We start from the raw sequence: 27,985 nt of genomic DNA, 5'->3' as shown, positions 1-27,985 counted from the left end.
GTACCTCTGTAATGTTGAGGTACAGTCCCTGGACCCATTATGTACCTCTGTAATGTTGAGGTACAGTCCCTGGACCCATTATGTACCTCTGTAATGTTGAGGTACAGTCCCTGGACCCATTATGTACCTCTGTAATGTTGAGGTACAGTCCCTGGACCCATTATGTACCTCTGTAATGTTGAGGTACAGTCCCTGGACCCATTATGTACCTCTGTAATGTTGAGGTACAGTCCCTGGACCCATTATGTACCTCTGTAATGTTGAGGTACAGTCCCTGGACCCATTATGTACCTCTGTAATGTTGAGGTACAGTCCCTCGACCCATTACGTACCTCTGTAATGTTGAGGTACAGTCCCTCGACCCATTATGTACCTCTGTAATGTTGAGGTACAGTCCCTGGACCCATTATGTACCTCTGTAATGTTGAGGTACAGTCCCTGGACCCATTATGTACCTCTGTAATGTTGAGGTACAGTCCCTGGACCCATTATGTACCTCTGTAATGTTGAGGTACAGTCCCTGGACCCATTATGTACCTCTGTAATGTTGAGGTACAGTCCCTGGACCCATTATGTACCTCTGTAATGATGAGGTACAGTCCCTGGACCCATTATGTACCTCTGTAATGTTGAGGTACAGTCCCTGGACCCATTATGTACCTCTGTAATGTTGAGGTACAGTCCCTGGACCCATTATGTACCTCTGTAATGTTGAGGTACAGTCCCTGGACCCATTATGTACCTCTGTAATGTTGAGGTACAGTCCCTGGACCCATTATGTACCTCTGTAATGTTGAGGTACAGTCCCTGGACCCATTATGTACCTCTGTAATGTTGAGGTACAGTCCCTGGACCCATTATGTACCTGTGTAATGTTGAGGTACAGTCCCTGGACCCATTATGTACCTCTGTAATGTTGAGGTACAGTCCCTGGACCCATTATGTACCTCTGTAATGTTGAGGTACAGTCCCTGGACCCATTATGTACCTGTGTAATGTTGAGGTACAGTCCCTGGACCCATTATGTGCCTCTGTAATGTTGAGGTACAGTCCCTGGACCCATTATGTACCTCTGTAATGTTGAGGTACAGTCCCTGGACCCATTATGTACCTCTGTAATGTTGAGGTACAGTCCCTGGACCCATTATGTACCTCTGTAATGTTGAGGTACAGTCCCTGGACCCATTATGTACCTCTGTAATGTTGAGGTACAGTCCCTGGACCCATTATGTACCTCTGTAATGTTGAGGTACAGTCCCTGGACCCATTATGTACCTCTGTAATGTTGAGGTACAGTCCCTGGACCCATTATGTACCTCTGTAATGTTGAGGTACAGTCCCTCGACCCATTATGTACCTCTGTAATGTTGAGGTACAGTCCCTCGACCCATTATGTACCTCTGTAATGTTGAGGTACAGTCCCTCGACCCATTATGTACCTCTGTAATGTTGAGGTACAGTCCCTCGACCCATTATGTACCTCTGTAATGTTGAGGTACAGTCCCTGGACCCATTATGTACCTCTGTAATGTTGAGGTACAGTCCCTGGACCCATTATGTACCTCTGTAATGTTGAGGTACAGTCCCTGGACCCATTATGTACCTCTGTAATGTTGAGGTACAGTCCCTGGACCCATTATGTACCTCTGTAATGTTGAGGTACAGTCCCTGGACCCATTATGTACCTCTGTAATGTTGAGGTACAGTCCCTGGACCCATTATGTACCTCTGTAATGTTGAGGTACAGTCCCTGGACCCATTATGTACCTCTGTAATGTTGAGGTACAGTCCCTGGACCCATTATGTACCTCTGTAATGTTGAGGTACAGTCCCTGGACCCATTATGTACCTCTGTAATGTTGAGGTACAGTCCCTGGACCCATTATGTACCTGTGTAATATTTTTGACTGGGTTCTGGGCTGCATAATACAGATATTAAACTTTGGGAGCCACTGGCGGGTGACCAGACTCACCACATGGAGCTGACCAGGACCCGTCCTGGCAGAGCTACCTCAACCTGATGGGTGGACTGACTGGGGTCAGTGTCCCTCAGTCTTAAGTGATTCAAGTGACCCCTCAAGGGTGGTTCCTTCATGCTGGTGAGGGGCTCTTGATCTACGGAATTGGATCTGTGCTCCAGTTCCCTGAATTGAGCCTGAATACCTTCCATCCCACCCGCCACATGAACTGTATAACCCTACGGGTTTAGCGCTTCCACCCGCCGGGTTCGACTCCCGGCGGGTGGAAACATTTCGACACGTTTCCTTACACCTGTTGTCCTGTTCACCTAGCAGCAAATAGGTACCTGGGTGTTAGTCGACTGGTGTGGGTCGCATCCTGGGTGTTAGTCGACTGGTGTGGGTCGCATCCTGGGGGACAAGATTAAGGACCACAATGGAAATAAGTTAGACAGTCCTCGATGACACACTGACTTTCTTGGGTTATCCTGGGTGGCTAACCCTCCGGAATTAAAAATCCGAACGAAATCTTATCTTATCTCTTATCTGTTAAGTGTAAGTGATTCAAGATAGTAGCACAAGGGTTCAGTGGGCTCCTCACAACCTTTAAACCCAACATATCACAACCTTTAAACCCAACATATCACAACCTTTAAACCCAACATATCACAACCTTTAAACCCAACATATCACAACCTTTAAACCCAACATATCACAACCTTTAAACCCAACATATGACAACCTTTAAACCCAACATATCACAACCTTTAAACCCAACATATGACAACCTTTAAACCCAACATATCACAACCTTTAAACCCAACATATGACAACCTTTAAACCCAACATATCACAACCTTTAAACCCAACATATCACAACCTTTAAACCCAACATATCACAACCTTTAAACCCAACATATGACAACTTTTAAACCCAACATATGAAAACCTTTAAACCCAACATATCACAACTTTTAAACCCAACATATGACAACTTTTAAACCCAACATATCACAACCTTTAAACCCAACATATCACAACCTTTAAATCCAACATATCACAACCTTTAAACCCAACATATCACAACCTTTAAACCCAACATATCACAACCTTTAAACCCAACATATCACAAGCTTTAAACCCAACATATCACAACCTTTAAAGTCAACATATCACAACCTTTAAACCCAACATATGACAACCTTTAAACCCAACATATGACAACCTTTAAACCCAACATATCACAACCTTTAAACCCAACATATCACAACCTTTAAGCCCAACATATCACAACCTTTAAACCCAACATATCACAACCTTTAAACCCAACATATCACAACCTTTAAACCCAACATATCACAACCTTTAAACCCAACATATCACAACCTTTAAACCCAACATATCACAACCTTTAAACCCAACATATCACAACCTTTAAACCCAACATATCACAACCTTTAAACCCAACATATCACAACCTTTAAACCCAACATATGACAACCTTTAAACCCAACATATCACAACCTTTAAACCCAACATATCACAACCTTTAAACCCAACATATCACAAACTTTAAACCCAACATATCACAAGCTTTAAACCCAACATATCACAACCTTTAAAGCCAATATACCACAACCTTTAAACCCAACATATGACAACCTTTAAACCCAACATATCACAACCTTTAAACCCAACATATCACAACCTTTAAACCCAACATATCACAACCTTTAAACCCAACATATCACAACCTTTAAACCCAACATATCACAACCTTTAAACCCAACATATCACAACCTTTAAACCCAACATATCACAACCTTTAAACCCAACATATCACAACCTTTAAACCCAACATATCACAACCTTTAAACCCAACATATCACAACCTTTAAACCCAACATATCACAACCTTTAAACCCAACATATCACAACCTTTAAACCCAACATATCACAACCTTTAAACCCAACATATCACAACCTTTAAACCCAACATATCACAACCTTTAAACCCAACATATCACAACCTTTAAACCCAACATATCACAACCTTTAAACCCAACATATCACAACCTTTAAACCCAACATATCACAACCTTTAAACCCAACATATGACAACCTTTAAACCCAACATATCACAACCTTTATACCCAACATATCACAACCTTTAAACCCAACATATCACAACCTTTAAACCCAACATATGACAACCTTTAAACCCAACATATCACAACCTTTAAACCCAACATATCACAACCTTTAAACCCAACATATCACAACCTTTAAACCCAACATATCACAACCTTTAAACCCAACATATCACAACCTTTAAACCCAACATATGACAACCTTTATACCCAACATATCACAACCTTTAAACCCAACATAACCCAACCTTTAAACCCAACATATCACAACCTTTAAACCCAACATATCACAACCTTTAAACCCAACATATCACAACCTTTAAACCCAACATATCACAACCTTTAAACCCAACATATCACAACCTTTAAACCCAACATATCACAACCTTTAAACCCAACATATCACAACCTTTAAACCCAACATATCACAACCTTTAAACCCAACATATCACAACCTTTAAACCCAACATATCACAACCTTTAAACCCAACATATCACAACCTTTAAAGCCAACATATCACAACCTTCAAACCCAACATATGACAACCTTTAAACCCAACATATGACAACCTTTAAACCCAACATATCACAACCTTTAAACGCAACATATCACAACCTTTAAACCCAACATATCACAACCTTTAAAGCCAACATATCACAACCTTCAAACCCAACATATGACAACCTTTAAACCCAACATATGACAACCTTTAAACCCAACATATCACAACCTTTAAACGCAACATATCACAACCTTTAAACCCAACATATCACAACCTTTAAACCCAACATATCACAACCTTTAAACCCAACATATCACAACCTTTAAACCCAACATATGACAACCTTTATACCCAACATATCACAACCTTTAAACCCAACATAACCCAACCTTCAAACCCAACATATGACAACCTTTAAACCCAACATATCACAACCTTTAAACCCAACATATCACAACCTTTAAACCCAACATATCACAACCTTTAAACCCAACATATCACAACCTTTAAACCCAACATATCACAACCTTTAAACCCAACATATGACAACCTTTAAACCCAACATATCACAACCTTTAAACCCAACATATCACAACCTTTAAACCCAACATATCACAACCTTTAAACCCAACATATCACAACCTTTAAACCCAACATATCACAACCTTTAAACCCAACATATCACAACCTTCAAACCCAACATATCACAAGCTTTAAACCCAACATATGACAACCTTTAAAGCCAACATATCACAACCTTCAAACCCAACATATGACAACCTATAAACCCAACATATGACAACCTTTAAACCCAACATATCACAACCTTTAAACCCAACATATCACAACCTTTAAACCCAACATATCACAACCTTTAAACCCAACATATCACAACCTTTAAACCCAACATATCACAACCTTTAAACCCAACATATGACAACCTTTAAACCCAACATATCACAACCTTTAAACCCAACATATCACAACCTTTAAACCCAACATATCACAACCTTTAAACCCAACATATCACAACCTTTAAACCCAACATATCACAACCTTTAAACCCAACATATCACAACCTTTAAACCCAACATATCACAACCTTTAAACCCAACATATCACAACCTTTAAACCCAACATATCACAACCTTTAAACCCAACATATCACAACCTTTAAACCCAACATATCACAACCTTTAAACCCAACATATCACAACCTTTAAACCCAACATATCACAAGCTTTAAACCCAACATATCACAACCTTTAAAGCCAACATATCACAACCTTCAAACCCAACATATGACAACCTTTAAACCCAACATATGACAACCTTTAAACCCAACATATCACAACCTTTAAACCCAACATATCACAACCTTTAAACCCAACATATCACAACCTTTAAACCCAACATATCACAACCTTTAAACCCAACATATCACAACCTTTAAACCCAACATATGACAACCTTTATACCCAACATATCACAACCTTTAAACCCAACATAACCCAACCTTCAAACCCAACATATGACAACCTTTAAACCCAACATATCACAACCTTTAAACCCAACATATCACAACCTTTAAAACCAACATATGACAACCTTTAAACCCAACATATCACAACCTTTAAACCCAACATATCACAACCTTTAAACCCAACATATCACAACCTTTAAACCCAACATATCACAACCTTTAAACCCAACATATCACAACCTTTAAACCCAACATATGACAACCTTTAAACCCAACATATCACAACCTTTAAACCCAACATATCACAACCTTTAAACCCAACATATCACAACCTTTAAACCCAACATATCACAACCTTTAAACCCAACATATCACAACCTTTAAACCCAACATATCACAAGCTTTAAACCCAACATATCACAAGCTTTAAACCCAACATATCACAACCATTAAAGCCAACATATCACAACCTTTAAACCCAACATATCACAACCTTTAAAGCCAACATATCACATCCTTTAAACCCAACATATCACAACCTTTAAACCCAACATATCACAACCTTTAAAGCCAACATATCACATCCTTTAAACCCAACATATCACAACCTTTAAACCCAACATATCACAACCTTTAAACCCAACATATCACAAGCTTTAAACCCAACATATCACAAGCTTTAAACCCAACATATCACAACCTTTAAAGCCAACATATCACAACCTTTAAACCCAACATATCACAACCTTTAAAGCCAACATATCACATCCTTTAAACCCAACATATCACAACCTTTAAACCCAACATATCACAACCTTTAAAGCCAACATATCACATCCTTTAAACCCAACATATCACAACCTTTAAACCCAACATATCACAACCTTTAAAGCCAACATATCACATCCTTTAAACCCAACATATCACAACCTTTAAACCCAACATATCACAACCTTTAAAGCCAACATATCACATCCTTTAAACCCAACATATCACAACCTTTAAACCCAACATATCACAACCTTTAAACCCAACATATCACAACCTTTAAACCCAACATATCACAACCTTTAAAGCCAACATATCACATCCTTTAAACCCAACATATCACAACCTTTAAACCCAACATATCACAACCTTTAAACCCAACATATCACAACCTTTAAAGCCAACATATCACATCCTTTAAACCCAACATATCACAACCTTTAAACCCAACATATCACAACCTTTAAAGCCAACATATCACATCCTTTAAACCCAACATATCACAACCTTTAAACCCAACATATCACAACCTTTAAAGCCAACATATCACATCCTTTAAACCCAACATATCACAACCTTTAAACCCAACATATCACAACCTTTAAACCCAACATATCACAACCTTTAAAGCCAACATATCACAACCTTTAAAGCCAACATATCACAACCTTTAAAGCCAACATATCACAACCTTTAAAGCCAACATATCACATCCTTTAAACCCAACATATCACAACCTTTAAACCCAACATATCACATCCTTTAAAGCCAACATATCACAACCTTTAAAGCCAACATATCACAACCTTTAAACCCAACATATCACAACCTTTAAAGCCAACATATCACAACCTTTAAACCCAACATATCACAACCTTTAAACCCAACATATCACAACCTTTAAAGCCAACATATCACAACCTTTAAACCCAACAACAACAAGACTGAGCCAGGAGGAACATGGCGCCGCCTTCAACTATCCTCTGGTATTTCAATTCATTCTTTTGTTGTAGGATATTCAGGTAATAAAAAATTCTTTCTTTATGTGAGTATATTCAGTAATTATTAATTGTGTATAAGTGTATTTAAGGATGTTATTAATGCCAAGAGATAATTGATAGGCTATCAAACACTGTCATTTAAAATTTAATTATATTGCTTGAGTATTATAGTTTTAATCTGTCCAAAATTCTTTGTATAACCATTGTTCGGAATGGTTTACTATGTATTATTATTATAACCTAATTTACACTATGTATGATAATTGTACTTAGGTGTACTTGTCCCTAAATAAACTTGAATATCAGGTATCCAAGTCACCGATGTCAGTAAATTAACCAAGTGGTAGATTTAGTGACTCATTATAGTGTAACCATGAGTTATCCAACAGCATTATTTAGGTTTATTGTAGGTCATGTTAAACCAATAAGAACTTACAGGTTAAACCAATAAGAACTTACAGGTTAAACCAATAAGAACTTACAGGTTAAACCAATAAGAACTTACAGGTTAAACCAAGCTAGGTTAGGTGACCTGGTGGCTAAAGCTCCCGCTTCACACACGGAGGGCCCGGGTTCGACTCCCGGCGGGTGGAAACATTTCGACACGTTTCCTTACACCTGTTTTCCTGTTCACCTAGTGTTAGTCAAGTGGTGTGGGTCGCATCCTGGGTGTTAGTCGACTGGTGTGGGTCGCATCCTGGGTGTTAGTCGACTGGTGTGGGTCGCATCCTGGGTGTTAGTCGACTGGTGTGGGTCGCATCCTGGGTGTTAGTCGACTGGTGTGGGTCGCATCCTGGGTGTTAGTCGACTGGTGTGGGTCGCATCCTGGGTGTTAGTCGACTGGTGTGGGTCGCATCCTGGGTGTTAGTCGACTGGTGTGGGTCACATCCTGGGTGTTAGTCGACTGGTGTGGGTCGCATCCTGGGTGTTAGTCGACTGGTGTGGGTCGCATCCTGGGTGTTAGTCGACTGCTGTGGGTCACATCCTGGGTGTTAGTCGACTGGTGTGGGTCACATCCTGGGTGTTAGTCGACTGGTGTGGGTCGCATCCTGGGTGTTAGTCGACTGGTGTGGGTCGCATCCTGGGTGTTAGTCGACTGCTGTGGGTCACATCCTGGGTGTTAGTCGACTGGTGTGGGTCACATCCTGGGTGTTAGTCGACTGGTGTGGGTCACATCCTGGGTGTTAGTCGACTGGTGTGGGTCGCATCCTGGGGGACAAGTTTGAGAACCTCAATGGAAATAAGTTAGACAGTCCTCGATGACGCACTGACTTTCTTGGGTTATCCTGGGTGGTTAACCCTCTGGGGTTAAAAACCCAAATGAAATCTTATCTTAAGTTAGGTTAAGGGGAATGCTTGCTGATAAATTTATTATAAATGGGAGAACACTGTGGCAATAGGAAAATATGATGGATTAGTGACTGGTGAATTGGGAAGGTCAGTGAGTCTGCTGGTATTGTCAGTCTTAATTACTACTGGAATATGTTATCCACGTATAATATTACATCAGCAAATAATCCAGCAATATATTAGTTTATGATAATGTACTGTATTATCATGTACTGTATTATGATGTACTGTATTATCATGTACTGTATTATCATGTACTGTATTATCATGTACTGTATTATCATGTACTGTATTATCATGTACTGTATTATCATGTACTGTATTATCATGTACTGTATTATCATGTACTGTATTATCATGTACTGTATTATCATGTACTGTATTATCATGTACTGTATTATCATGTACTGTATTATCATGTACTGTATTATCATGTACTGTATTATCATGTACTGTATTATCATGTACTGTATTATCATGTACTGTATTATCATGTACTGTATTATGATGTACTGTATTATCATGTACTGTATTATCATGTACTGTATTATCATGTACTGTATTATCATGTACTGTATTATCATGTACTGTATTATGATGTACTGTATTATGATGTACTGTATTATCATGTACTGTATTATCATGTACTGTATTATCATGTACTGTATTATCATGTACTGTATTATCATGTACTGTATTATCATGTACTGTATTATGATGTACTGTATTATCATGTACTGTATTATCATGTACTGTATTATCATGTACTGTATTATCATGTACTGTATTATCATGTACTGTATTATGATGTACTGTATTATCATGTACTGTATTATGATGTACTGTATTATCATGTACTGTATTATCATGTACTGTATTATCATGTACTGTATTATCATGTACTGTATTATCATGTACTGTATTATCATGTACTGTATTATCATGTACTGTATTATCATGTACTGTATTATCATGTACTGTATTATGATGTACTGTATTATCATGTACTGTATTATCATGTACTGTATTATCATGTACTGTATTATCATGTACTGTATTATCATGTACTGTATTATCATGTACTGTATTATGATGTACTGTATTATCATGTACTGTATTATCATGTACTGTATTATCATGTACTGTATTATCATGTACTGTATTATCATGTACTGTATTATCATGTACTGTATTATCATGTACTGTATTATCATGTACTGTATTATCATGTACTGTATTATCATGTACTGTATTATGATGTACTGTATTATCATGTACTGTATTATCATGTACTGTATTATCATGTACTGTATTATCATGTACTGTATTATCATGTACTGTATTATCATGTACTGTATTATGATGTACTGTATTATCATGTACTGTATTATCATGTACTGTATTATCATGTACTGTATTATCATGTACTGTATTATCATGTACTGTATTATCATGTACTGTATTATCATGTACTGTATTATCATGTACTGTATTATCATGTACTGTATTATCATGTACTGTATTATCATGTACTGTATTATGATGTACTGTATTATCATGTACTGTATTATCATGTACTGTATTATCATGTACTGTATTATCATGTACTGTATTATCATGTACTGTATTATGATGTACTGTATTATCATGTACTGTATTATCATGTACTGTATTATCATGTACTGTATTATCATGTACTGTATTATCATGTACTGTATTATGATGTACTGTATTATCATGTACTGTATTATCATGTACTGTATTATCATGTACTGTATTATGATGTACTGTATTATCATGTACTGTATTATCATGTACTGTATTATCATGTACTGTATTATCATGTACTGTATTATCATGTACTGTATTATGATGTACTGTATTATCATGTACTGTATTATGATGTACTGTATTATCATGTACTGTATTATCATGTACTGTATTATCATGTACTGTATTATGATGTACTGTATTATCATGTACTGTATTATCATGTACTGTATTATGATGTACTGTATTATCATGTACTGTATTATCATGTACTGTATTATCATGTACTGTATTATCATGTACTGTATTATCATGTACTGTATTATCATGTACTGTATTATGATGTACTGTATTATCATGTACTGTATTATGATGTACTGTATTATGATGTACTGTATTATCATGTACTGTATTATCATGTACTGTATTATCATGTACTGTATTATCATGTACTGTATTATCATGTACTGTATTATGATGTACTGTATTATGATGTACTGTATTATGATGTACTGTATTATGATGTACTGTATTATCATGTACTGTATTATCATGTACTGTATTATCATGTACTGTATTATCATGTACTGTATTATCATGTACTGTATTATCATGTACTGTATTATCATGTACTGTATTATCATGTACTGTATTATCATGTACTGTATTATCATGTACTGTATTATGATGTACTGTATTATGATGTACTGTATTATGATGTACTGTATTATCATGTACTGTATTATCATGTACTGTATTATCATGTACTGTATTATCATGTACTGTATTATCATGTACTGTATTATGATGTACTGTATTATGATGTACTGTATTATCATGTACTGTATTATCATGTACTGTATTATCATGTACTGTATTATCATGTACTGTATTATCATGTACTGTATTATCATGTACTGTATATATTTTTCTTCCCTTCATACTAATATTTTATTTCTTGACTAAATACAGTATGTGTCAGTTTATTACATGAAATATTTATTTTTGTTAGATTATTATGCAATATTGAAATATATCCATAACGGTTATGTATTTGGTCATAAATATTTATTCTCACAACAACTTTTATGATAAATACCCTGGATGTTAATTATAAATACTGTAATATATTAAATATGTTTAGAGATTTTATCTTACACCCCAAGACAAGTCTCTACTAGACTTATCAAAACCATCTAGCATTACCTGATACAATATTCAGTTCTCCTGTGCTCACTGTAACTCATCAAATGAACTATGTATTATTGCCTTACTAATCTTAAGTTAATCTTCAAGTTTGCCTAAAATGGTCTGCATACAAAGGGGCTTTTGGCATTTACACCCAACTATTATATTCCTCTGTACAACCATGTAATTTGTCAAAATAAACAATGTTAAGTATAATAGATAGACTGGAGGTGATGCCATAGCTGTGTCATGACACTATCCTCTAACCTGGGATGTCAGAAGATTGATCTTCCTGTGTTACTACTCAATGGACACACCACTGTTCGTTGATTGACATTGTTTAATTAACATAAAAGTACGTATATCATAATAGGAAGATAACATAAGACTGGGTAGGTAATGTTATGAGATACTATCACAGTAATAAAGAAATAAATACGTACATCTATATGGAACCTTTATTAACATTTCACTCGTGAAGCTCATTAAGTCACAAAAATTTGTTGATGACTTAATAAAACCTGTGATAAAACCTACTGTGATAAAACCTACTGTGATAAAACCTACTGTGATAAAACCTACTGTGATAAAACCTACTGTGATAAAACCTACTGTGATAAAACCTACTGTGATAAAACCTACTGTGATAAAACCTACTGTGATAAAACCTACTGTGATAAAACCTACTGTGATAAAACCTACTGTGATAAAACCTACTGTGATAAAACCTACTGTGATAAAACCTACTGTGATAAAACCTACTGTGATAAAACCTACTGTGATAAAACCTACTGTGATAAAACCTACTGTGATAAAACCTTCTGTGATAAAACCTACTGTGATAAAACCTACTGTGATAAAACCTACTGTGATAAAACCTACTGTCTTTCAATGTGATAAATATATTAGGCATAGCAAGTGCTGGTATGTGTTATGCCAAATATAAATAAGATCAAATCAACAATGCTAAGTACTACTAGTGCAGCATCATGTCCATTATTACATATTTATTTCCTCTACACATGGTATTGTCACTTTTTATTACTTCTTCTATTTTTGCAGTTTCATTAATTAACTATTTTATTAACTGTTTTAACTCTAACTTTTTTGGGTTATCCTAGGTAATTTACACTATGTATGATAATTGTACTTATGTATACCTGTGCCTACATAAACTTGTTTACTTGCTTGCTTACTTGCTAAACTTAGCTTTAAATTGCTTTGTTTTACTGGCCTTTTACATGAGTAGGTAGAGAGACGATTAAGTAGACCACTCCAGTCTTTTATGTCCCATTGTTTGACTTTATAATAATAATATACTAATACACCTACCATCCGACTTACGACCTGCTCGACATGTGACCACTCGGCTTATGACCGCGTTTTTCATGCCAAATTTCTGGGAAATAAACAACTGTTTGTGTTGTACACAGTGTTTATCTTAAACCTTACAGTATAAAATACAGTACAAACAGCATAAAAAGTAAAGTAAAAAATGAAATACCAAAATAAAACAATAAAATAAAGTCATTACAAAAATGTGATGTTGATATTCAGTAGTAAAGTTCGACTTACATCCATTTTTACTTATAACCGGTTGGTCGGAACCAAGCTCGGTCGTAAGTCAGATGGTAGGTGTATACTATCTTTATTTCTGTAAGTACATGTACAAGGTATACAGGCCTAGCTGATATCAATGACATACTGCTACATAGAAAGCCCCTTGTGCAGAGCATTTTGGACAAATTAGGTCAATTTTGTCCCTGGATGTGACACACAACAGTCGACTAACACCCAGGTACCCATTTTACTGATGGGTGAACAGGGACAGCAGGTGTCTTATGAAAAAAGTCCTAATTTTTTCCAGCTGTACCAGGGGATTGATCCCTGGACCTCAGTGTGCGAGCTGAATGTTGTAGCGTTTGAGCTATGGGGCAACTATTGGGTTATCCTGGGTTAATTTCTGCATAAGGTTTATATAACATTTGCTTAACAGTTCACAGAAGATGAATGTTAAAATGGTATAAAATACCAACAGGTTGTTAGGTAAGACACATATGCAACAGTTAGGTATCTTTATTTCGAAACGTTTTGCCTACACAGTAGGCTTCTTCAGTCAAGTACAGAAAAGTTGATAGAAGAGACATGAAGACGATGTAATCAGTCCGTCACCCTTGAAGTTTTGAGGTGGTCAGTCCATCACCCTTGAAGTTTTGAGGTGGCCAGTCCATCACCCTTGAAGTTTTGAGGTGGTCAGTCCATCACCCTTGAAGTTTTGAGGTGGCCAGTCCATCACCCTTGAAGTTTTGAGGTGGTCAGTCCATCACCCTTGAAGTTTTGAGGTGTCCAGTCCATCACCCTTGAAGTTTTGAGGTGGTCAGTCCATCACCCTTGAAGTTTTGAGGTGGTCAGTCCATCACCCTTGAAGTTTTGAGGTGGCCAGTCCATCACCCTTGAAGTTTTGAGGTGGTCAGTCCATCACCCTTGAAGTTTTGAGGTGGCCAGTCCATCACCCTTGAAGTTTTGAGGTGGTCAGTCCATCACCCTTGAAGTTTTGAGGTGGCCAGTCCATCACCCTTGAAGTTTTGAGGTGGCCAGTCCATCACCCTTGAAGTTTTGAGGTGGTCAGTCCATCACCCTTGAAGTTTTGAGGTGGTCAGTCCATCACCCTTGAAGTTTTGAGGTGGTCAGTCCATCACCCTTGAAGTTTTGAGGTGGCCAGTCCATCACCCTTGAAGTTTTGAGGTGGTCAGTCCATCACCCTTGAAGTTTTGAGGTGGCCAGTCCATCACCCTTGAAGTTTTGAGGTGGTCAGTCCATCACCCTTGAAGTTTTGAGGTGGTCAGTCCATCACCCTTGAAGTTTTGAGGTGGCCAGTCCATCACCCTTGAAGTTTTGAGGTGGCCAGTCCATCACCCTTGAAGTTTCGAGGTGGTCAGTCCATCACCCTTGAAGTTTTGAGGTGGTCAGTCCATCACCCTTGAAGTTTTGAGGTGGCCAGTCCATCACCCTTGAAGTTTTGAGGTGGTCAGTCCATCACCCTTGAAGTTTTGAGGTGGCCAGTCCATCACCCTTGAAGTTTTGAGGTGGTCAGTCCATCACCCTTGAAGTTTTGAGGTGGCCAGTCCATCACCCTTGAAGTTTTGAGGTGGTCAGTCCATCACCCTTGAAGTTTTGAGGTGGTCAGTCCATCACCCTTGAAGTTTTGAGGTGGTCAGTCCATCACCCTTGAAGTTTTGAGGTGGTCAGTCCATCACCCTTGAAGTTTTGAGGTGGTCAGTCCATCACCCTTGAAGTTTTGAGGTGGTCAGTCCATCACCCTTGAAGTTTTGAGGTGGTCAGTCCATCACCCTTGAAGTTTTGAGGTGGTCAGTCCATCACCCTTGAAGTTTTGAGGTGGCCAGTCCATCACCCTTGAAGTTTTGAGGTGGTCAGTCCATTACCCTTGAAGTTTTGAGGTGGTCAGTCCATCACCCTTGAAGTTTTGAGGTGGTCAGTCCATCACCCTTGAAGTTTTGAGGTGGTCAGTCCATCACCCTTGAAGTTTTGAGGTGGCCAGTCCATCACCCTTGAAGTTTTGAGGTGGTCAGTCCATCACCCTTGAAGTTTTGAGGTGGCCAGTCCATCACCCTTGAAGTTTTGAGGTGGTCAGTCCATCACCCTTGAAGTTTTGAGGTGGTCAGTCCATCACCCTTGAAGTTTTGAGGTGGTCAGTCCATCACCCTTGAAGTTTTGAGGTGGTCAGTCCATCACCCTTGAAGTTTTGAGGTGGTCAGTCCATCACCCTTGAAGTTTTGAGGTGGTCAGTCCATCACCCTTGAAGTTTTGAGGTGGTCAGTCCATCACCCTTGAAGTTTTGAGGTGGTCAGTCCATCACCCTTGAAGTTTTGAGGTGGTCAGTCCATCACCCTTGAAGTTTTGAGGTGGTCAGTCCATCACCCTTGAAGTTTTGAGGTGGCCAGTCCATAGTCTGAGACAATATTGTCTCAGACTATGGAACAATACTCTTCTCCAGACTGAGGGACTGACCACCTCAAAACTTCAAGGGTGATGGACTGATTACATCGTCTTCACGTCTCTTCTATCAACTTTTCTGTACTCGACTGAAGAAGCCAACTGTGTAGGCGAAACGTTTAGAAATAAAGATACCTAACTGTTGCATTTGTGTGTCTTACCTAACAATTCACAGAAGATGTTTGTAAATAACAACATTGTTAAAATTTTAACTTTTGTAAGAAACCTAAATAAAAGTTTACAAGCAATATAGTGAAAGGTATATAGTGTGTAGCAGCATGTGTTGGGTAAGTTTAATCAGGTATATAGTGTGTAGCAGCATGTGTTGGGTAAGTTTAATCAGGTATATAGTGTGTAGCAGCATGTGTTGGGTAAGTTTAATCAGGTATATAGTGTGTAGCAGCATGTGTTGGGTAAGTTTAATCAGGTATATAGTGTGTAGCAGCATGTGTTGGGTAAGTTTAATCAGGTATATAGTGTGTAGCAGCATGTGTTGGGTAAGTTTAATCAGGTATATAGTGTGTAGCAGCATGTGTTGGGTAAGTTTAATCAGGTATATAGTGTGTAGCAGCATGTGTTGGGTAAGTTTAATCAGGTATATAGTGTGTAGCAGCATGTGTTGGGTAAGTTTAATCAGGTATATAGTGTGTAGCAGCATGTGTTGGGTAAGTTTAATCAGGTATATAGTGTGTAGCAGCATGTGTTGGGTAAGTTTAATCAGGTATATAGTGTGTAGCAGCATGTGTTGGGTAAGTTTAATCAGGTATATAGTGTGTAGCAGCATGTGTTGGGTAAGTTTAATCAGGTATATAGTGTGTAGCAGCATGTGTTGGGTAAGTTTAATCAGGTATATAGTGTGTAGCAGCATGTGTTGGGTAAGTTTAATCAGGTATATAGTGTGTAGCAGCATGTGTTGGGTAAGTTTAATCAGGTATATAGTGTGTAGCAGCATGTGTTGGGTAAGTTTAATCAGGTATATAGTGTGTAGCAGCATGTGTTGGGTAAGTTTAATCAGGTATATAGTGTGTAGCAGCATGTGTTGGGTAAGTTTAATCAGGTATATAGTGTGTAGCAGCATGTGTTGGGTAAGTTTAATCAGGTATATACTGTGTTGGGTAAGTTTAATCAGGTATATAGTGTGTAGCAGCATGTGTTGGGTAAGTTTAATCAGGTATATAGTGTGTAGCAGCATGTGTTGGGTAAGTTTAATCAGGTATATAGTGTGTAGCAGCATGTGTTGGGTAAGTTTAATCAGGTATATAGTGTGTAGCAGCATGTGTTGGGTAAGTTTAATCAGGTATATAGTGTGTAGCAGCATGTGTTGGGTAAGTTTAATCAGGTATACACAAATGCAGTTACATAGATTATCACACATAACAGCATAGTATATTCACTGCCGATGGTACATTGTTAATTTTGATTCCTAATACTTTTGGATTGAAGGGAAGATAATGGGGACACAGTTTGTTAGCAGTTTTGTGAACATGGTTTAGCTGGAACTGTTTCACTTGCCTGTGTTCCCTTGTCTTTATGTCAAGGATACAATATAATTCTTGTTTTGGATAACTTAACAGTTGAGTTTTTTATTAGAGCAAAGTATAGTACAGTGATGAACAGGAGTAATATACGTACATTATTCCTGTTATTTCTCCTTTTATTGTAACTGATTGTTGCAGTTGAATTACATAGTTGTATTAACTTTTAAGGTTTAAATAATAAAATATTACAAGGATCCCAGTGGAAATAACTCACTTAGACTTTTTTAGGGTTATCCTAGGTAATTTACACTATGAAAATTGCACTTATGTGTACCTGTGCCTAAATAAACTTACTTCTATGACTGTATAAAAACCAGTACAAGAAATAAGCCACATTTCTTGGTTTTCCTGAGTTATTCTGGTTTATTAACTCTCTTGGGATAGTAATCTAAGGAAAATGTTCTTCACTGAACCTACCTAAATAAGAACTTAAACCTAGAACAGGTACTCTTATTTGCTATTCTAAGTACATCAATGTATTCACAATCAATTCAGCTGTCTCTTCAACGTCTCTTATAACTGCTCCATAGCCAGAAATCATAGTGCCAGTTAGAAACTACTTAAGAAATCCCAATTAACTCATGATCACTGAATCAGTTTAAAGTATTATTACATACTTAAATTTGTACTATTTTTGCTTCCTCTCTCTTTTTTGTAATGATGCATACTTAAAATTGTACTACTCACTACCTATGTGTAATCTAAGTAGTCTGTAAGCATTAGTATTAGTCGACTCAAAACGCACATGCTTGCAAGTGGTTTTCTTTTGTGCTTAACATTATTTTATTATATGTAAACTACATTTTTATACTACTACATACATAAAAAGGGGACCCAAGATACTCCTGAAATGCTGCACATAATCATGGGCTTTCACCATGCACTCAACTTTCACCATGCACTCAACTTTCACCATGCACTCAACTTTCACCATCCACTCAACTTTCACCATGCACTCAACTTTCACCATCCACTCAACTTTCACCATGCACTCAACTTTCACCATCCACTCAACTTTCACCATCCACTCAACTTTCACCATCCACTCAACTTTCACCATGCACTCAACTTTCACCATCCACTCAACTTTCACCATCCACTCAACTTTCACCATCCACTCAACTTTCACCATCCACTCAACTTTCACCATGCACTTAACTTTCACCATCCACTCAACTTTCACCATCCACTCAACTTTCACCATGCACTCAACTTTCACCATCCACTCAACTTTCACCATCCACTCAACTTTCACCATGCACTCAACTCTCACCATCCACTCAACTTTCACGATGCACTCAACTTTCACCATGCACTCAACTTTCACCATGCACTCAACTTTCACCATGCACTCAACTTTCACCATGCACTCAACTCTCACCATCCACTCAACTTTCACGATGCACTCAACTTTCACCATGCACTCAACTTTCACCATGCACTCAACTTTCACCATGCACTCAACTTTCACCATGCACTCAACTTTCACCATGCACTCAACTTTCACCATCCACTCAACTTTCACCATGCACTCAACTTTCACCATGCACTCAACTTTCACCATGCACTCAACTTTCACCATCCACTCAACTTTCACCATGCACTCAACTTTCACCATCCACTCAACTTTCACCATCCACTCAACTTTCACCATGCACTCAACTTTCACCATGCACTCAACTTTCACCATCCACTCAACTTTCACCATCCACTCAACTTTCACCATCCACTCAACTTTCACCATGCACTCAACTGAGATACCCCACACTAATAACATCATCCTGAACAAGCAGGATTATCCCTGAGATACCCCACACTAATAACATCATCCTGAACAAGCAGGATTATCCCTGAGATACCCCACACTAATAACATCATCCTGAACAAGCAAATCCTGTGAATTACAAAGTTTGCAAATTTTAGGATTCATCAGTAGCCAGAAGAACAGTTGTAGCTATTAAATATTTAAAAAACTGGTAAAATAGACTTTGCATGTAAGTTGGGCCTATAGGTAATGTGTATGTTGACAGCACATATTTCATCTTGATCTTTCTCAACATTTTAAGGTCAAACATGCAAAGTGACACAATGATGGTAAACTCCCCTGTCTTTAGCCAGACAAAATATTGGCCTTGTTAAATACTGTCAAGTAGTTGCGATTTGTCATAATTCTGAGACACACATGAAGTACTATGGCAAGTGATCTAGTCAACTTTCATGTATATTCATAATTTTTTGGACTGGTAAACATCCAGTAAAAAAAAAAAGTGAAATGGAAAACTACCAGTACACACAAAATTTATTCTACCAGTACACACAAAATTTATTCTCTTTTACTTTAGATCTAGAAGTAAAATTTCCAGAATTTATTCTCTTTTACTTTAGATCTATAAGTAAAATTTCCAGAATTTATTCTCTTTTACTTTAGATCTAGAAGTAAAATTTCCATAATTTATTCTCTTTTACTTTAGATCTATAAGTAAAATTTCCAGAATTTATTCTCTTTTACTTTAGATCTAGAAGTAAAATTTCCATAATTTATTCTCTTTTACTTTAGATCTAGAAGTAAAATTTCCAGAATTTCACCTGTACTCAGCATCTCTGCACTTAATGACTTTCCTTGAATACCATGCCAAATTTTTTCCCTGTATATTTTTTCTTAAATATTTCCCTGCTAATATTTTGTTAATTATCTAGGTACAGAATATGTTAGTTTTTGTTTGGCCTGAGTCTCAGCATTTATTACTGATGGTGTGCATGTCTAATAAGACACATATGCAACAGTTAGGTATCTTTATTATGAAACGTTTCGCCTACACAGTAGGCTTCTTCAGTCAAGTACAGGAAAGTTGATAGAAGCAGAAGATACTTGAAGACGATGTAATCAGTCCATCACCCTTAAAGTTTTGAGGTGGTCAGTCCCTCAGTCTGGAGAAGAGCATTGTTCCATAGAGCATTGTTCCAGACTGAGGGACTGACCACCTCAAAACTTTAAGGGTGATGGACTGATTACATCGTCTTCAAGTATCTTCTGCTTCTATCAACTTTTCTGTACTCGACTGAAGAAGCCTACTGTGTAGGCGAAACGTTTCATAATAAAGATACCTAACTGTTGCATATGTGTCTTACCTAACAACCTGTCGGTATTTTATACCATTTTAATGTTCAACATGTCTAATAACCTCTTTATAGCAACAGAAACAGATCATAGTTTCCAGTCTTCTGTATTTAAGTGATTGTAACATTGCCTAGTCTTGTAACAATGTACGTACAATGGAACCCCAAATATCCACTGTAATACATTCCAGAAGGTAGGCCTAAATTCAAAGCAATATTTCCTGTAAGAATTAAAATGTAAATACAATTAATCCATTCTAGACACCGAAAAATATTAACAAAAAATATAGTTTTTTAAAGACTAATTATAGTTTTACAAACACAAAACAATGAGAACTAAATAAAATAAATAAATGAACATTTAAATCACTATTACATACCTTTATTGAAGACTTTTGTTGACTTATGGAAGACAGGGAGGAGGAGAGAGGGAGGACTGATTATTGTTTGTTTGGAAGACAGGGAGGAGGAGAGAGGGAGGACTGATTATTGTTTGTTTGGAAGACAGGGAGGAGGAGAGAGGGAGGACTGATTATTGTTTGTTTGGAAGACAGGGAGGAGGAGAGAGGGAGGACTGATTATTGTTTGTTTGGAAGACAGGGAGGAGGAGAGAGGGAGGACTGATTATTGTTTGTTTGGAAGACAGGGAGGAGGAGAGAGGGAGGACTGATTATTGTTTGTTTGGAAGACAGGGAGGAGGAGAGAGGGAGGACTGATTATTGTTTGTTTGGAAGGAGAATCCTTCCCCATAAGGACTTCAGGTATCAAAGCCCTCTCTGGGATTACTTCCCTCCCTGCCTGCTACACTCCCTCCCTGCCTGCTACACTCCCTGCATGCCTGCTACACTCCCTGCATGCCTGCTACACTCCCTCCCTGCCTGCTACACTCCCTACATGCCTGCTACACTCCCTACATGCCTGCTACACTCCCTACATGCCTGCTACACTCCCTACATGCCTGCTACACTCCCTGCATGCCTGCTACACTCCCTACATGCCTGCTACACTCCCTACATGCCTGCTACACTCCCTACATGCCTGCTACACTCCCTCCCTGCCTGCTACACTCCCTCCCTGCCTGCTACACTCCCTGCATGCCTGCTACACTCCCTACATGCCTGCTACACTCCCTGCATGCCTGCTACACTCCCTACATGCCTGTTACACTCCCTACATGCCTGCTACACTCCCTACATGCCTGCTACACTCCCTACATGCCTGCTACACTCCCTACATGCCTGCTACACTCTACATGCCTTCTACACTCCCTGCATGCCTGCTGCACTCCCTGCATGCCTGCTACACTCCCTGTGTGCCTGCTGCACTCCCTGCATGCCTGCTACACTCCCTACATGCCTGCTACACTTTCTGCATGCCTGCTGCACTCCCTGCATGCCTGCTACACTCCCTGCCTGCCTGCTGCACTCCCTGCATGCCTACTACACTCCCTGCATTCCTGCTACACTGCCTACATGCCTACTACACTCCCTACATGCCTGCTACACTCCCTGCATGCCTGCTGCACTCCCTGCATGCCTACTACACTCCCTGCATTCCTGCTACACTGCCTACATGCCTACTACACTCCCTGCCTGCTACACTCCCTGCATGCTACACTCCCTGTTTCCCTGCTACACTCCCTGCCTCCCTTTCACACTCCCTGTTTCCCTGCTTCACTCCCTGCCACCATGCTACACTTCCTTCCTCCATGCTACACTCCCTGCATGCTACACTCCCTGTTTCCCTGCTACACTCCCTGCCTCCCTTTCACACTCCCTGTTTCCCTGCTTCACTCCCTGCCACCATGCTACACTTCCTTCCTCCATGCTACACTCCCTGCATGCCTGCTACACTCCCTGCATGCCTGCTACACTCCCTGCATGCCTGCTACACTCCCTGCCTGCCTGCTACACTCCCTGCCTCTCTCCACATTGGGCCCATGGTGGCTTATTTCAAAGTCGCACTTAATAAACAAGCACAAAAACTAATGGATTCTAAGGAAATGTTTGGATGAATGCACGGAGTATATGCTTATTCACCGAGAGATGCAGGGAGACTGACTCACCTACACGTGGTGTCCCGGCAGGAGGTGGCCTGACGTGTGTAATACGGCTAATTTGCGAGGCACCAGCCGAAAAACGTAGCAAAATTTCCTCTCAAAAACAGGCCTAAATACGATTCGGTCAATAAATGCAGTGGCCGATATTCGGGGTTCCACTGTATGTTGTTTTACCACTCAGTGAAGAACATTCTAATATAGTATGTATTCCTTTGGTACTGTTTTTTTTTTTTTTTAGCTTTAACTGTGGCATCTTATTCCTATTTATGGTGCAATACATGGAATTCTTTCTTATCAGTTATTTTGTATCCTTTTATAGGTTAATACATGTATTTGGTACTATAATTATGTCAGCTCCTTAAATCCTACATTAATTACATAACATGGCACTGTGCTTTTGGGAAACTCTGAAGAGAAATTACAGAGATTGGTGGATGAGTTTGGTAAGGTATGTAAAAGAAGGAGATTAAAAGTGTATTTATTTATTTATTTATTTATTTAGAAATTTTAGCATACATACAGAGGTACAGGAAAGAGTTAGATGATGAGGATAAAAAAAATAGGTAATGAAAGATTAGATATCAGATTGGAAGGAAAGTGTATGGAGGAGGTGAATGTTTTCAGATATTTGGGAGTGGACGTGTCAGCAGATAGGTCTGTGAAAGATGAGGTGGATCATAGAATTGTCAAGGGGGAAAAAGGTGAGTGGTGGATTGAGGGGTCTGTGGAGACAAGAACTTTATGCATGGAAGCAACGAGGGGAATATATGAGAGTATAGTTATACCAGTGCTCTTATATGGTTGTAAAGCATGGGTGGTGAATGTTGCAGCAAGGAGAAGGCTGCTGGCAGTGGAGATGTCATATCAGAGAACAATGTGTGATGTGAATATAATGCATAAAATCCGTAGTTTGGAGATTAGGAGGCGGTACGGGATTACCAAAACTATTATTCAGAGGGCTGAGGAGGGGTTATTGAGGTGGTTCGGACTTGTAAAGAGGACAGAACGAAATAGAATGACTTTGAGAGAGTATAAATCTGTAGTGGAGGGAAGGCTGGGTAGGGGTCGGCCTAGGATAGGTTGGATTGAGGGGATTAAAGGAAGTTTTGTGTTCAAGGTGCTTGGACTTCCAGCAAGCATGTGTGAGTGTGTTAGATAGAAGTGAATAGAGATGATTAGTTTTTAGGACTTGACAAGCTGTTGGAGCGTGAGCAAGGTAACATTTATGAAGGGATTCAGGGAAACTGGCAGGCCGGACTTGAGTCCTGGAGATGGGAAGTACAGTGCCTGCACGCTAAAGGAGGGGTGTTAATGTTGCAGTTTTATAACTATAGTGTAAGCATTCCTCTGGCAAGACAGTGATGGAGTGAATGATGAAAGCTTTTCTTTTTCAGGCCACTTAGCCTTGGTGGGAAACGGCTGATGTGTTAATAAAAAAAATAACAGATTTTTCATGTTCTCTTATATAGTACTGAACATTTTCAGGATTATCAGAAAAAATGGGAAGTGAAAGTTTTATGAACTTTTGGTCATCTATTGTTAATGATGACTGTATCCAGGACCAGCTGAAGTCTGTCATGACCATAGAGGATAGAGAAGAGCGAGCACTGCAGCTCCTCTCTCGCACTCTGTTTCTTTTAGTGATGGGTTGGTAGCAATTTGTTTACAGTATTGTTTTTATTTGATTTATATTTCAATTTATGAAAAATCTGTCTTCGTGTAAGGTCAACTGAGCCCGTCTTTACATAGGTAGACTTAATTAATATGTACTCACTGATATTTTTTGTCTCTAGAAATCAAGCATGAGCGTGATGCAGTTACCAAGACACTGAACCAGATGAAGGAAAGGTCTAGCAGGTGCACTTCACAAGGAGAGAATGCTGTAGGTGATGCTTCAGGTAGTGTAAAACCTTATGAGCTGCAACATCAGAAAGAAATGAATCAGTTGGATTCACAGGAGAGTCCTGTAAAGATAAACATTCCAATTATGCAATCAGAAGGAGATGGTTATGGCATTCAGAAGATTGTTGATGCTTCAGGAAAGAAAGAAAGTAAATTAATGAATAATCAGAGAAGAAACAATGACTATCGATGTCTGTCCAGATCCCCCAGAAGAGTAAGTCCAAAAAATAGTAGAGAGATTGAAGAGAAAGAAAATGGTATGACAAATGGGAAGGCTTCAGAAGAAATTGCTTCAAAAATTCTTGCTCCAGAAACATTGTCTCTAGATGAGAATGAACTGTATATTAATGTGTCAAAAAGAAGGGCTCTAGCAACACAGACTGTGAGTGTCCCAGAGACCCTTGCTGTAGAGAATACAAGTGCCCTCAATACAAATGTGAATGAAAATACAGACTTTTATGGAAACAATGTTAGCAGTGGGAGTGAAATATTAGAGGAAACAGTCACTCCACCTTGGAATTCTCCTATTGATGGAGGAAAAGAAATGAGAAGTCCTCATAAAGATCAAATAAGTACTGAGTCCCTGAATCAGAGAAGTCCAGTGCTAGGAAAGCAAAATCCACTCTCGACCTCAGCAACCATGAAGGAAACAATTGATGTACCTGTAATCTCCCCTCTGGCATTAAACTTGGATGCAAATAAACAGTCACCAAAGCCACTGGATTCAAAAGGCATAAAAAGAACTAAGATTATTACTTCAACCCCAAAGTATTCTTCCCTAAGCACTCAGAATTTTTCAAGCTCGCTGAATGATTCTACATCTCCCTCACTTTTGCCAGCTGTTAAAAACAAAGCTGTTAGATATAATAATGAGGAAACACATCCTTCTAATCCAACTTCTCTTGAAAACCTGCAAGAACAAAAGCAATCTTCAAAATCAAGGAAAGCTTTTCAGAGGTGTTTATCAAGTTCCAGAATATCTCCACCAAAAGGAAATTCCCGTAGCCTGAGGAGATATAGAACTACAGATGAGCAAAGCAAGATATCTTTGAGTAAGATTATTATTGAACCACCTACATCTAATAAGAAAAAAATATAAACAGACAAAGATTTCTTCAAATATATTTCAAAAGAAGACAGATGTTGCAAAAGCTACTGGTGAGTGTATCTTGTAATTTATATATGTATAGAGGTTTCTCCTCCCCCCAGCCTATGAATGAGTTGTGTTGGTAGTGTTTCATCATAAAAATGAGTTGTTTGTAACAGCCTATTTTTATGTACAAAACACTAGTACAAAGGATGGTTGTGGTTTACTTATTCATAACTGTGGATCAGTATTCATAAAAATTAAATTCATAAAAATTTAGTTCATAAATGGGGATGTGTGTAACTCATGGCATTTGTAAGTTGGGTATACCCAATATAGCAGATCATGAGTTATCTGGAATGAATGAGACCAATATTTCTTCTAATTTTAGCCATCAGTATATAGAATAAATTTTTTAGGTAGTAGGTTGGTAGACAGCAACCACCCAGGGAAGTACTACCGTCCTGCCAGATGACTGTGAAACAAAAACCTGTAACTGTTTTGCATGATGGTAGGATTGCTGGTTTCTTTTTCTGTCTCATAAACACGCTAAGATAACAGGGATATCTTGCTACTCCTACTTACACTTTGGTCACACTTCACAGACACGCACATGCATATATATATATACATACATCTAGGTTTTTCTCCTTTTTCTAAATAGCTCTTGTTCTTTTTTATTTCTTCTATTCTCCATGGGGAAGTGGAAAAGAATCTTTCCTCCGTAAGCCATGCGTGTCGTATGAGGCGACTAAAATGCCGGGAGCAATGGGCTAGTAACCCCTTCTCCTATATACAATTACTAAAAAAGAGAAGAAGAAAAACTTTATAAAACTGGGTTGCTTAAATGTGCGTGGATGTAGTGCGGATGACAAGAAACAGATGATTGCTGATGTTATGAATGAAAAGAAGTTGGATGTCCTGGCCCTAAGCGAAACAAAGCTGAAGGGGGTAGGAGAGTTTCAGTGGGGGGAAATAAATGGGATTAAATCTGGAGTATCTGAGAGAGTTAGAGCAAAGGAAGGGGTAGCAGTAATGTTAAATGATCAGTTATGGAAGGAGAAAAGAGAATATGAATGTGTAAATTCAAGAATTATGTGGATTAAAGTAAAGGTTGGATGCGAGAAGTGGGTCATAATAAGCGTGTATGCACCTGGAGAAGAGAGGAATGCAGAGGAGAGAGAGAGATTTTGGGAGATGTTAAGTGAATGTATAGGAGCCTTTGAACCAAGTGAGAGAGTAATTGTGGTAGGGGACTTGAATGCTAAAGTAGGAGAAACTTTTAGAGAGGGTGTGGTAGGTAAGTTTGGGGTGCCAGGTGTAAATGATAATGGGAGCCCTTTGATTGAACTTTGTATAGAAAGGGGTTTAGTTATAGGTAATACATATTTTAAGAAAAAGAGGATAAATAAGTATACACAATATGATGAGGATAACAAAAAGATTAGGTGATGAAAGATTGAATATCAGATTGGAGGGAGAGAGTATGGAGGAGGTGAATGTATTCAGATATTTGGGAGTGGACGTGTCAGCGGATGGGTCTAGGGCGAAATGACAGTAGTTTGTTGGATTATGTATTGGTAGATAAAAGACTGTTGAGTAGACTTCAGGATGTACATGTTTATAGAGGGGCCACAGATATATCAGATCACTTTCTAGTTGTAGCTACACTGAGAGTAAAAGGTAGATGGGATACAAGGAGAATAGAAGCATCAGGGAAGAGAGAGGTGAAGGTTTATAAACTAAAAGAGGAGGCAGTTAGGGTAAGATATAAACAGCTATTGGAGGATAAATGGACTAATGAGAGCATAGGCAATGGGGTCGAAGAGGTATGGGGTAGGTTTAAAAATGTAGTGTTAGAGTGTTCAGCAGAAGTTTGTGGTTACAGGAAAGTGGGTGCAGGAGGGAAGAGGAGCGATTGGTGGAATGATGATGTAAAGAGAGTAGTAAGGGAGAAAAAGTTAGCATATGAGAAGTTTTTACAAAGTAGAAGTGATGCAAGGAGGGAAGAGTATATGGAGAAAAAGAGAGAAGTTAAGAGAGTGATGAAGCAATGTAAAAAGAGAGCAAATGAGAGAGTGGGTGAGATGTTATCAA

At 38.5% G+C, this 27,985-nt stretch overlaps 1 protein-coding gene across 1 annotated transcript; it reads left to right on the top strand.

Annotated features, from left to right (window-relative positions):
- The first annotated feature begins 7,805 nt into the window (after positions 1-7,805).
- On the top strand, positions 7,806-27,304 carry LOC138850931 (uncharacterized). Its single transcript, XM_070080410.1, has 3 exons — positions 7,806-7,848; positions 24,385-24,546; positions 24,693-27,304. The coding sequence occupies exons 2-3, from the start codon at positions 24,399-24,401 to the stop codon at positions 25,898-25,900; spliced, it is 1,356 nt and encodes a 451-aa protein (XP_069936511.1). The 5' UTR covers positions 7,806-7,848; positions 24,385-24,398; the 3' UTR covers positions 25,901-27,304.
- Positions 27,305-27,985: the final 681 nt, after the last annotated feature.

This window comes from Cherax quadricarinatus, unplaced genomic scaffold (assembly GCF_038502225.1).
Source record: "Cherax quadricarinatus isolate ZL_2023a unplaced genomic scaffold, ASM3850222v1 Contig415, whole genome shotgun sequence".
NCBI lineage: Eukaryota > Metazoa > Arthropoda > Malacostraca > Decapoda > Parastacidae > Cherax > Cherax quadricarinatus.
This window is presented reverse-complemented; position numbering and strand designations above follow the sequence as displayed.